General features: G+C 38.8%; 1 protein-coding gene across 4 annotated transcripts in view; it reads left to right on the forward strand.

Moving 5' to 3' along the window:
* spen (spen family transcriptional repressor) overlaps positions 1-13,592 on the forward strand; it is a 112,097-nt gene that overhangs the window by 63,916 nt on the left and 34,589 nt on the right. For all 4 annotated transcript variants that reach the window (XM_062054523.1, XM_062054524.1, XM_062054525.1 and 1 more), the window contains one exon: positions 12,704-13,309. In XM_062054523.1, the coding sequence (XP_061910507.1) occupies positions 12,704-13,309 (606 nt within the window). The remainder of the gene's footprint in view (positions 1-12,703; positions 13,310-13,592) is intronic.

Here is a 13,592-nt window from a genome sequence, read left to right on the forward strand (position 1 = left end):
GAGCTTCAGTGGTTCAACAGTCCGGGGTCTCCGCTGTCGTATTTTACGCTTCATAATGCGCCACACATTTTCGATGGGAGACAGGTCTGGACTGCAGGCGGGCCAGGAAAGTACCCGCACTCTTTTTTTTACGAAGCCACGCTGTTGTAACACGTGCTGAATGGGGCTTGGCATTGTCTTGCTGAAATAAGCAGGGGCGTCCATGAAAAAGACGGCGCTTAGAAGGCAGCATACCGTAAATTCCGGACTATAAGCCGCACCTGACTATAAGCCGCACCAGCTAAATTTAGGGGAAAATACAGATTGCTCCATATATAAGCCGCACCCGACTATAAGCCGCAGGGTTTTGATGTGTAATTACCGTAGTATATAGGGGTTCCTGCTACCACGGAGGGGATTGTCGGGACAGAGATGACTGTTTGGGAACGCAAAGCGTCCCATTCATTAACTATAAATCTTTCAATCATTCAATCAAACTTTCACATCTTTGACATGGCGAACAGCATTCGTGCAGAGTACAAATAATACAACGGTGCAAAGTAATACAAAGTGCTCGCATGTACGTTATCAAAATAACCAGCCTACCGGTATATGAAAAGTCAGTCTTTAATCATTGTGTCATCGTCTTCCTCCTGCGTACTAAAACCACTGAAATCCTCTTCGTCTGTGTCGGAGAAGAACAGGCCGTACATAAGCCGCACCGTTGTATAAGCCGCAGGGACCAGAACGAGGGGGAAAAGTAGCGGCTTATAGTCCGGAAATTACGGTATGTTGTCCCAAAACCTGTATGTACCTTAATGGTGCCTTCACAGATGTGTAAGTTACCCATGTCTTGGGCACTAATGCACCCCCATACCATCACAGATGCTGGCTTTTGGACTTTGCGTCGATAACAGTCTGGATGGTTCGCTTCCACTTTGGTCCGGATGACACGATGTCGAATATTTCCAAAAACAATTTGAAATGTGGACTCGTCAGACCACAGAACACTTTTCCACTTTGCATCAGTCCATCTTAGATGATCTCGGGCCCAGAGAAGCCGGCAGTGTTTCTGGATGTTGTTGATAAATGGCTTTCGCTTTGCATAGTAGAGCTTTAACTTGCACTTACAGATGTAGCGACCAACTGTATTTAGTGACTGGTTTTCTGAAGTGTTCCTGAGCCCATGTGGTGATATCCTTTAGAGATTGATGTTGATTTTTGATACAGTGCCGTCTGAGGGATCGAAGGTCACGGTCATTCAATGTTGGTTTCCGGCCATGCCGCTTACGTGGAGAGATTTCTTCAGATTCTCTGAACCTTTTGATGATATTATGGACCGTAGATGTTGAAATCCCTAAATTTCTTGCAATTGCACTTTGAGAAATGTTGTTCTTAAACTGTTTGACTATTTGCTCATGCAGTTGTGGACAAAGGGGTGTACCTCGCCCCATCCTTTCTTGTGAAAGACTGAGCATTTTTTTGGGAAGCTGTTTTTATACCCAATCATGGCACCCACCTGTTCCCAATTAGCCTGCACACCTGTGGGATGTTCCAAATAAGTGTTTGATGAGCATTCCTCAACTTTATCAGTATTTATTGCCACCTTTCCCAACTTCTTTGTCACGTGTTGCTGGCATCAAAGTCTAAAGTTAATGATTATTTGCAAAACTTTTTTTTTTTTATCAGTTTGAACATCAAATATGTTGTCTTTGTAGCATATTCAACTGAATATGGGTTGAAAATTATTTGCAAATCATTATATTCCGTTTATATTTACATCTAACACAATTTCCCAACTCATATGGAAACGGGGTTTGTACACTATACTGTATACGGTCATTCATACATTATATTACTTTAATTTATTTTCACGTACAAAACACACTCATTTTTAAGGCGTGGTGACTTTTTTATTTTATTTTGTAGTAGTAGCGACTTCCTCCCCAGTCAATTCCCTTTGTTTTCACTTTAGCAAACTGCGCATGCAAATGACATTGAGGCCACATGCGCGTTTACACTGGAGTCTGATTTATAAAAAAAAAAAAAAAGACATTTTACTTGCGGTGTAAACAGTCAGCCAGATAAAATCCGATTTAATAAAAAATAATAATCAGATTTGGGCCTTTTTGGCCTACAGTTCAAACGTAGTCTGTAATTATCTCTTCTCACCTTCTTTGAACATCCCTACTTCAGGCTCGCCTCCTGGTTTGGGCTAAATTTCGCCATAAAACCAAAACCAAAACAAAGATAAATGTGCACAGAGTTATTTCTTCAATGCTCTGTGAACTGAGGTTTGGATGAATAGGACATTATCAAGAACATGACCTTATGCAATATGCTATCTGAGCCTTTCTCCTCTGTACTAAAGTGTCCTAGGTTCTTTCTTGGCCCCCGCACAGAGTTTTATGGAAATACTTTGTGTAATCTAACAAACAGACGTAAGGGTCAGCAAGAATTGTGCTACCCACATGTTCTGTTCTATTTTCAAGCCTGTTTGAAGCCGTTTTTGTAGCAGCTCTTATTCATTTGACAAAAGAGACAGGAAACATGTTGACAGGGGGATTAAAGAAAGCTTCTCCAAAATCATTCTCACGTTAATTAACATACATAATAGGGCTGGACGATTATGTAAAAAATAATAATCACAATTATTTTAATTAATATTAAAATAAGTCGATTGCGAGCTACCGGTCAATCATTATTAGGAAAAAAACGGCCGGCGGGAAGGCGAGAAACACTTTATTTCAACAGACTCTCACGCCGTACCTGCGGTCAAAAGCCTAAAGACCGACCGCACAGATCCTGTCTTCACAACAAAAGTGCTTCTCCATCCTGTCTGCGCTAACCAAATTAGAGTCTCAGAAAGCGAGCGTACACAAGCTTGCAGGCTACGGAGTTTGTTGTCAATGTATTTCTTGTAAAGTGTATAAAAACGAGTATAGAAGCTGGACAAATAAGATGCCAAAAACCAACCACTTTTATGTGGTATTGGACAGGAAGGAGGACTTTTAAAATGTTCCAATTAAATACAAAAATCCTTCCATTTATTATTGCAATACCTCCCTTGGACAATTTTGACCAGCATTTTAAATGTATCAATGCGTAAATTATGTAGATTATGCATGATTAAGGGACTTTTTTTGAAACCATTATTTTAGACTTGTATAAACTTTATTGGTCCCCAAGGGAAATTGTTCCACACAGTAGCTCAGTAACAAAGGATGGAAAGGATAAGGATGGAAAGGATAATGCACACAAGGGTACAAAAAGAGGGCGAAAACAAAAAGTATAAAGTAGACTAAAAATGTACCATAGTAGCAATATCAAATATAACATATGTAATATTTACATGTTATACATACATTATATAATATATACTGATATTTTATTATTTGATTATATTTTTATATAATATATACAATATATAACAAATCCCAATTACCATGTACAATATTACAGTATATGTAACAGCTGAAAATATACAATATAAACATGATATGATTTTGATAGTGCAGTCAAACCGGATGTGGTGCACTGTGCTCTTATTGTGAAGGGGGGGAAGTGTGCCGTGCTGCTCTTGCTGTTCTGAGCTTGACAAATAAGGAGACGACTTAAGACTGTTAAAAAAAAAAAAAAGGGAGCGCCTCTCGTTGCGACTACTGTTCTGTTTGCACATTGATCTTACATCGATGATGTCATTCACAACAACACGGGTTGAGGTAGGGCTGGGCGATATGGACGAAAAAGTATATCTCGATATATTTTTACTTAAACTCAATATCCGATATATATCTCGATATGTTTTTCGGTGAAAGTATACATATAAAGACATTCATTTTTGAGCGATATTCAGTGAAATTGAAGTGAATGACAACTGTAGTGTAAACAGTCAGTGGTACTTTTTTCAACCCAATTAGTCAAGATGGGTATTAACAGCACAGAAAAGAGTAGTAGTTTAAGAAGTACAGAATTACATAACATAAATAAAATAGAAAACTATTCTTTCTACGTAAAATAAATAACATAGCTCTGCAAATAATACAAAATGTATCAAACTCAGATAATAAAATACATTTGCATGCAGGCACTTTGTGACTCACCATAGTAAACAACCAACCAATCATGGATGTTCTTATACGTGCAAGCACGTCTTGGAAGGAGGAAGGGGAGGGGTTTAATAGCCCATGGAGGGGCAGCGGGGGAGGACAAGGAACACAACAAATAAGCGCCGTTTGGTAATTTTTACATGAAAAAAATTATATCGATATTACGATGTTTTCTTAATTCATAACTTGTTTAAAAATATATCGATATATCTTACAAACTCGATAAATCGCCCAGCCCTAGGTTGAGGGTACCGTATTTTTCGGATTATAAGTCGCAGTTTTTTTCATAGTTTGGCCGGGGGTGCGATTTATACTCAGGAGCGACTTATGTGTGAAATTATTAACAAATTACCGTAAAATATTAAGTAATATTATTTAGCTCATTCACGTAAGAGACTTGGCATATACCAGCATGGGCTTCAGTGACAACCGAAACCATCCTGTCCGCATTCAGAAAAGGCTGGAATAATCGGAACTGCAACTGACGATGACTCTGACGTAAGCGACGTACCGATAGACGAGGAAGCGGCGCATTGTTTACCTTTGGAGTTGGCAGAGTTGTTTAGAAGCGACACAGAGGAAGAATATTTCATGGGATTTAGCGATTAGGAGTGACAGATTGTTTGGTAAACGTATAGCATGTTCTATATGTTATAGTTATTTGAATGACTCTTACCATAATATGTTACGTTAACATACCAGGCACGTTCTCAGTTGGTTATTTATGCCTCATATAACGTACACTTATTCAGCCTGTTGTTCACTATTCTTTATTTATTTTAAATTGCCTTTCAAATGTCTATTCTTGGTGTTGGATTTTATCAATAAATTCCCCCCCAAAACGCGACTTATACTCTAGTGCGACTTATATGTGTTTTTTTCCTTCTTTATTATGCATTTTCGGCAGGTGCGATTTATACTCCGGAGCGATTTATAATCCGAAAAATACGTTATATGGTTTGTCCTTGCTAGTTTTAGCCTCTGACTTTAGTCGCTGTTTCAAGTGGCCGTCTCGATATTGTTTAGTTCAATAAACATCTTACTATCAAATTGAAACACCTTAATATTGAGTTATATAAACAAGTTAAACAGTTTACTTACAGACTTATCTTTTCCAAGGCTTGTAGGAGCTAACACAACTTGTCTACTTCTCAATTGTCTCATGAACTGAACTGACTCGCCCAAACTGACGCATACTATTTTCATATCGCCACAAGGTGTCAGTAAGACTCTACAATCAAATGGGCATAACATTGCCGTCCCACAGGGCATTTCCTGTGGGAAGGGATTCGTTCTCAGGGATTCGAATAAAGAACGAACTCTTTTTCTTTACTATAGTGGTCTCGATAACGGGTACCGGTTCTCAAAAAGGGATTTGAGTCCTCGGACTCGGTTCCTTTCTTATCGAACAACCGGGAAAACCGGTTTCGAGCATCATCCCTACTCACAATGACCGCTTTCACTCACATTTATGTCAATTTCCCTGATATTCTGCGTTAACAGCTGGTTCCATTTTATTGGCCAATTCTGTGATTCTGTCTGCGGTCACGTAAACGTGGAATATCCTGTGCCTCACTTTTTTTTTTTGTTTAGTGTATATTGATTAGTAGCATCCATGGTGAGATCCCAAACTCTAGTAGATGTGATCATTTTTACACTCATTCACTCACTCATCGGTTTCACCATAACAAGCTCAGGAATTCGCTTGCATGTTCTGTGACCTTTTTTGGGATATTTTTTTTCGTGAGAAGCCAAAATCGAAACTCATTAAAATGTGATTAATCGTCCAGCCCTCATACATAACAACAACACTGTTCATGATTCATATTCCTAAACTTTAGTTTATTTGTTTATGTAGCTTAAACCTGGGGAAAAAAAAGAAGACAAAAGTGTTGCCGGGCAGATATTTCAGGATACACCACTTATAATACGTCCCTTCCTAAATGCACTTTGACCAAGCTGCTGGATAATTCTCTTATTTAAAATGCTTGTGCTCCAATCTAATCGCCCACAGATGTGCTAGGCATGCACTGACGCACACTAATAATCAAACAGTGCAGGACATTTTGCCAAAGAAATGACTGAAATTGTTTTAAGCCTCATAAATAATGTAGAGGCCGATTTTTTCCAGCACAGACTCGAAGGCTATCCATTCAAAGATCAACCTGCGCTAGCAAAATTTACATTTTTGGATGGCATCTCAGGGTCGAGATAATCCATCAGTTTCCCGGCTGCCATACATCATTAAGCTATAGATGATATTCATGAATTCTGCTCACAGATAACGGCAAACAAGATGAAGCGGGATTCATCTGCGACCTTCTCCTCATGCATAGTGCAGTGAATTGTAGATGTGCTTTTACTTCTTTCGACTGTCGTATCCTTCAGGAGAGAGAAAATGACAGTACATACCATTTCCATGTTCTTGTCCTTGGAACAGATTGTTCTCCCAAAATTTCGCTCTGATTAATATTGATTGTTCGACCAATTTATACAGAATGTCAGCGTCATTTTACAAAGACCGTATAGAAATGTGCATTTCACAAGTTTATATACCGTATTTTTCGGAGTATAAGTCGCACCGGCCGAAAATGCATAATAAAGAAGGAAAAAAACATATATAAGTCGCATTTTTGGGGGAAATTTATTTGATAAAAGCCAACACCAAGAATAGACATTTGAAAGGCAATTTAAAATAAATAAAGAATAGTGAACAACAGGCTGAATAAGTGTACGTTATATGAGGCATAAATAACCAAGTGAGAACGTGCCTGGTATGTAAACGTAACATATTATGGTAAGAGTCATTCAAATAACTATAACATATAGAACATGCTATACGTTTACTAAACAATCTGTCACTCCTAATCGCTAAATCCCATGAAATCTTATACGTCTAGTCTCTTACGTGAATGAGCTAAATAATATTATTTGGATATTTTACGGTAATGTGTTAATAATTTCACACATAAGTCGCTCCTGAGTATAAGGCGCACCCCCGGCCAAACTATGAAAAAAAACTGCGACTTATAGTCCGAAAAATACGGTACTATTAATGCCAGGATAACAAATGTTTCACTTTCCACTTAGGCATCTTCAGAAGGGATCTGACTATCATTTAAAAAGGTTTCCCTTTAGGGGACCTGTTTTTTTTGTCCCCATACCGTCAGAGGTCCCCTAAAGGTGACTGTGTAAACAGAGCGATGTCCCCCTTAAGTAAACATTGCCAGAACACACACACACACACACACACACACACACACACACACACACATGAGCAACCTAGCCAAGTGATTGATTGCCTGCAATGCAATCCCTCCTCGCAAGTTCTTAAAGATAACCGGCACATTTCATTATATAAATAATTGGAACGACTCCAAATAATCCAAAAGTCAAACCCATGCAATGCTTGCTGACCCGCGACGACATTTGTGCACGTAATGAAGATTGCTTCTCTCAAAAGTAATTAATAACAGCCACCAGCTTGCACAAAATAAATAATCAGAACTACTCAAAATAAGAAAGGGACTACTAGCAATGCAGCAGAATAGAAGTCATTGCACAAGCAAACGGGACAAAGCATGAATGCTCAGTATGAGTGCAGACCAGCGCGGGCCAGCAGAGGGAGGAGGGGATCGAGTCCAAGTCCAGCACGGTACGAGGGGCCTAACAACAACCTGCCAGCAAAACCCAAAATGAAACCATTAAAAACCAGAACAGTCCTCTGAGATGATACTCTCCCACTAGCACAGTGCTTTTCAATTATTTTCTGTTACGCCCCCCTTTGGAAGAAGAAAATACCCCCCCCCCCTTCCCCCACACTCTCCACCGTGACTATAAATAGTATACTTTGTCTATAAAATTGTTATAACTATACCTCTGCATAACATTGTAAGCTTATTCACATTAAAAGAAACCACCCACCGGTCTTTCCTTGCCCCCCCCACCGTGGTTACAGCGAAGCCAAGTTCTACAAACGCTTCATTATATTCTGATACGTCAAAAAAAAAAAAAAAAGCATGTTCCGCGAGGTCACACGCGCCCCACTATATGGAAAGTAATAGTTTTAAAGAGATCCTGAATCCAAAATGTGATCCGGATCACCCCCATATGTACTCACTTACCACTTACTTGTGTTGGTGTCAGTATGATGTCATTGGAAAATTAGCATCATTGGCTAAAACGCATGGATTTTTTTATACAAATTTCCGTTGGGGTGTATTTTAAAGCCACATTTTCACTGATTTGCGTTGACCTGTTTAGGGCTGCAACTAACAATTAATTTGATAATCGATTAATCTGTCGATTATTATTTCGATTAATCGATTAATAATCGGATAAAAGAGACAAACTACATTTCTATCCTATCCAGTATTTCATTGAAAAAAAACAACATACTGGCACCATACTTATTTTGATTACTATTTCTCAGCTGTTTGTAAATGTTGCAGGTTATAAATATAGGTTTATTAAAAAAAATAAAAAAAATAATTAAAAAAAACAAAAAACAAAACTCTGCACATAGCATAGATCCAACGAATCTGACTAAATTAATCGGCAACTATTTTAATAATCGATTTTAATCGATTTAATCGATTAGTTGTTGCAGCCCTAGACCTGTTCAATGACCGTGTAGCAGCCCACGCTGCCTTTTAAGGTAAAGGAGCAAGGGCGCCAACTTTCCCTCTAAGGTGCGCGCCTGTGCAATTGCGCACTGCTCGAGCGTCCTCTGCGCACGGCAAATCTATGCCGCGCACAAAATAAAATAAAAAAATAGGCGCATAACAATTTTCGACACACGGACACAACAGAGAAAACAGTTTTCGGCATCATTGTTCAAATATTGTAACGTCTGTCGAGACGCTTTGAGGACATGAATTCCATCCATCACTTTACTGAGCAAAACTCTTTATTGTCGGCCATAAACAACACATCACCAAAACTATAGTAAAAACAATGATATCTAGCAAAAGTGGTCATTTTCTGCAGTACAAACCAGACCAAAAGCAACTTTGTTATATCAACAGCAGCCGCTCGCTCTTTCTCACTTGCGCCAACACATATGGCACTTAGCCAGTGATGTGTTTACAGCCACACAAAAAGTGGGACAACTCCAACACCACACATAAAGTGTCATTCCAGGTCGTTACACTATGATTTACCAATCAAATGTGTGCTTATTCTAGTGTCATTTATTAGGAATCTTAATTTATAAATATTAATCATGAAATGCTGTTAGTATATTAAATAAATACTAATAAAAAGATATTTTTCACAAACAGGAAGTTGCAGGAATGTACGCATGATCCCCTGCTTACATCTCATTGTGCAACATGTGAATGTTTGACTGGGAACTAAATGCAATGTCTGAATGGGGTACAAACTATTTCCAAAGCAGAACCTCCACCCAGACAAACAATACAAGTACACAGTTCATGAAAAACAATATTTGTTGTTATTGTCATTGTAAGTGGGCCTAAACACTTATATTAGAAATGGAAATGACTGCTGTCATTTGGTTATAATAATAAGAGAATGTTGTCTGTCTATCTGTGTTGGCCCTGCGATGAGGTGGGGACTTGTCCAGGGTGTACCCCGCCTTCCGCCCGAATGCAGCTGAGATAGGCTCCAGCGACCCCGAGAGGGACAAGCGGTAGAAAATGGATGGAGATGTAACTTGTTATTTAGTCAGGTTTGGGACAGGTGTGCTGCTGGTGTAGCCACAGTGTGCACGTCTGATGTTGCTCACATGGGCTCCGCTGAATGCTCAGGGAGTTTTTGTGTTTGCTCACACACATGAAAAATTAGAGGGAACATTGAAGGGCAGTCAAAATTAATTGTGTGATTAATCTGCATTTATACATGATTAATGCGATGATCAAAAATGTTTTGCACGCGTTAACTTTGAAAGCCCTAATTCAGACACATCTCATAATTGAAAAGGTTTAATTACTGTAAGGGTGTTTTTGGTTCATAATCAAGAGAATTCCTTGAGAAATGGAATACTTGTAAAACAGCTTTGGCAGGTCTCTAGGGCAGTGGTTCTTAACCTTGTTGGAGGTACCGAACCCCACAAGTTTCATATGCGCACTCACCGAACCCTTCTTTAGTGAAAAAATAAATTGTTTTTTCAATTCAAGAAAAAGTTATGTTTTTTTACTGGTGCACAAAATGAACCGTGCATGAACATCACCTTGTTCAAAGAACAAAATCAACACAGTGCATGAACTCACAACAAAATTACACACCTTACACACATTACCATGAATTGATTAACGTGAACCCCGACTTAGACAAGTTGAAAAACGTATTCGGGTGTTACCATTTAGTGGTCAATTGTACGGAATATGTACTGTACTGTTTCATATAATTTATTTTCTTCCTTTGCAATCTGCTAGTAAAAGTTTCAATCGATCAATCAAACAACCTGCAAATCAGATGGAAAATTAGAGGGAACATTGTTTGGGGGTATCCATAATACGCCGATAGGGAGAAGTTTTTATTTACACGATAAGTCGGATGTGTCTTTACATCCGTGGCGGAGGCTCCGCCGAACCCCTTAGACCGACTCACCGAACCTCTAAGGTTCGATCGAACCCAGGTTAAGAACCACTGCTCTAGGGCCATAACTCTGGAATGGATTTTAAGTTTTTTTAAACTAATGTTATTTTATAGTTTGGCCTAAGTCCCAATCATGAAAGTTTGGTTACCTGACCAAAAAAAAGACCAGAACACTGAGGTCCTAATACTGCTGATTTTAAAACTGGATCTCATGAACATACACTGTAAAAAAAAAAAAAAAATCCTATTTTTATGGTTAATTTACTCTAAATTTCTACTGTAATTTTTCTATTTTTTTTTCAAATAGTTTATAAAACTGTAGAATTGAAGACATTATCCAGGGTTTCCCACACATTCATTTATTTGTGGCGGCCCGCCACAATATAATTACATCCGCCACAAATAAAATAAAATTAAAAAAAAAACATTTTTTTTTTTAATTTAAATTTTTTTTTTGTTTTTTTGGTCCTCTCCAGCTTTTCAGGCAAATAATATAGTTGATGTAGATGCCCATATCGGCTGTTCAGATTTACTTTACAAAAGAGAAGTGTAGGATACTTCTCTTGTTGCCTTATTTGTATTTAACTTTATTAAATGTATTTATATTAGGAACACAACATGTGTATATAACAAAGGGTGCAAAGTCTGCAGGCAGTAGGAAACACATGGTTAAGTGTAGGGAGTAAAACTGATGGCAGTCTAAAGTTCAAGATTTTTAGAGCTCTTTGTTCAGTGGATCAGATGTTTGATGAAGCTTTGTGTCTATCTACCACCACTACTGTTTTCTGTTTATTTGTTACTGACTGTGGCAGGACACCTCTGCCTCTGTTTCACTTTATGTTGCTGGTAAATAATATGGTTGTAGTAGTAGGCTAAAGTTAAATTATTTAGTATGCACTAATTAAAGGGACAGAGCTTTGAGACATTTTAGCTTTTATATTTTATAAGATATATTTTTTGTAAGAACCACAATTAATAAATATATTTCAGTGAATAACTTATTGTTCAAATCTGTATACAAATATGTACATAAAGTGTTGTAATTATATTGTAAAATGGATGGATGAATGGATGGATGGATGGACGTTTAAAACAAAACTGTTATTATTAATTAGTAAGTATACATTTTTTGAGCCTTTTTAGAGAAAATCAAATCATTGTAGTCAATTATGCAAATTACTCGATGATGTCATGGTGACCACGCTCACAGCCACGCCCATAGCCACGCCCCCACCACCACAGATATCTTGGCAGTTTATGGGAAACACTGCATTATCTGTAAATAAACAATCCCCCTGTTATTTTAAGTAATATGCCAGTAATGACAAACTATGTGTATTTCTATTTCTTTTACAGAAAAATACCAAATTAATTATACATAGCATTTTCTGTTTTTTTAAATTACTTTCAAATTCATGTAAAATTACAGTAATTATCTTTCATTAAATATGTAGCTTGTTATATAAAAGTCTATGTCCATACTAACAATCTTGTAGAATAAAGGTATTTTTCTGCAGAACTGTTTGCATCGTCACTTTATTAAAGGTGGTTGATCTTAACAATTAAAAAAAAATCTGTAAAATAATGGTATTTTTCTGTGGAACTGCCAGCATTGTCACTTCATTAAAGGTGTTTGATCGTAATAATTTGGAAAAACTCTGTAGAATAAAGGTATTTTTCTGCAGAACTGTTTGCATCGTCACTTTATTAAAGGTGGTTGATCTAAATAATTTAGTAATACATCTGTAAAATTACGATATTTCTCCGCAAAACGTTTCATGAAAATTTCTGTAAATATAATGTTTTTGATCATTATTTGGTGTACAATGTTTTACTTTAATTTCATGGTTTTCGTTTGGCGGCCGTAGCTGCCAGTAGATGACCGTTTTTTTTACAGAATTTTTTTTTACAGTGTATATGTATATCTTTTTTTTAATCAGAAGTGGTTGAATAATACAACCAAAGAAAAAGCTGATGCAGGTTGATTTTGTGATAGTTCTTAGAATAAAACAGCCTTCTGACAACATTTTGTTTCCTATTGTATTTTTTTCTAGGACTGCTGAAAGTCGAGAGCGGGCGTATGACCACAGCACGTATGGTCATCACGAGCGTGCAGGGAGCAGTTTCGAACGTCAACGACATTATGACACGGACTACTACACGAGAGAAAGGACTCTCAGCTCGTCCGGGACTGGGTCTGGCACCTCCCTGGGAAACAGTACAACCCTGTCCACTGGAGTCGGGGGAATTGTTAACGCCATCGCTGGCAACACCGGAGCGACTGCAGCGGCGGGGTCCGCCACAGGAGGAAACGGTGGCTCTACGTCCAGCGGAGTCAGCTTTTACCGCTCCCACAGCAGGAGTCCGTGTCGCTTTGAGACACCGGAGCCTCGGTATGAGTCTCGAACCAGGGAGGCCTTCACTTTGGCCAGTGTGGTTCACAGGGACCTTTACAGAGAGGACCGGGGTCGGCGCGGCGAGCGCTCGTATCGACACAGTCGCAGCCGGTCTCCGCACTCGACGCACTCGCGGAACCCTTCTCCTCAGAGACTGGCAAGTCAGGCGACCAGACCCCCGTGCTCCCACAGCAGATCGGGCTCTCGCAGCCGAGCCTCCAGTTCAGACTCGGTCAGCAGCACCAGCAGCAGCACCAGTGGCAGGTGAGTGATGCTCCTTGATGTTTGCGCACGCCTGTAGCGCCACATTTGATATGAGTAGACTGCTGAGTGGTGGGATTTCTTACAAATTATTCACAAGAATAGTGGAATTCAGGACTTGTCTTTGGGAGCTAGGAGTTTGAATCCCTCCGTCGACAGAAAAACAACCGTCATTTCCGAACTGTAAGCCACTACTTTTTTCCCATACTTGGTTGCTGACCCAAGTGGAGGAGTTCAAGTACCTCAGAGTCTTGTTCACCAGTGAGGGAAGAGTGGATCGTGAGGT

Source organism: Entelurus aequoreus, linkage group LG07, assembly GCF_033978785.1.
Source record: "Entelurus aequoreus isolate RoL-2023_Sb linkage group LG07, RoL_Eaeq_v1.1, whole genome shotgun sequence".
NCBI lineage: Eukaryota > Metazoa > Chordata > Actinopteri > Syngnathiformes > Syngnathidae > Entelurus > Entelurus aequoreus.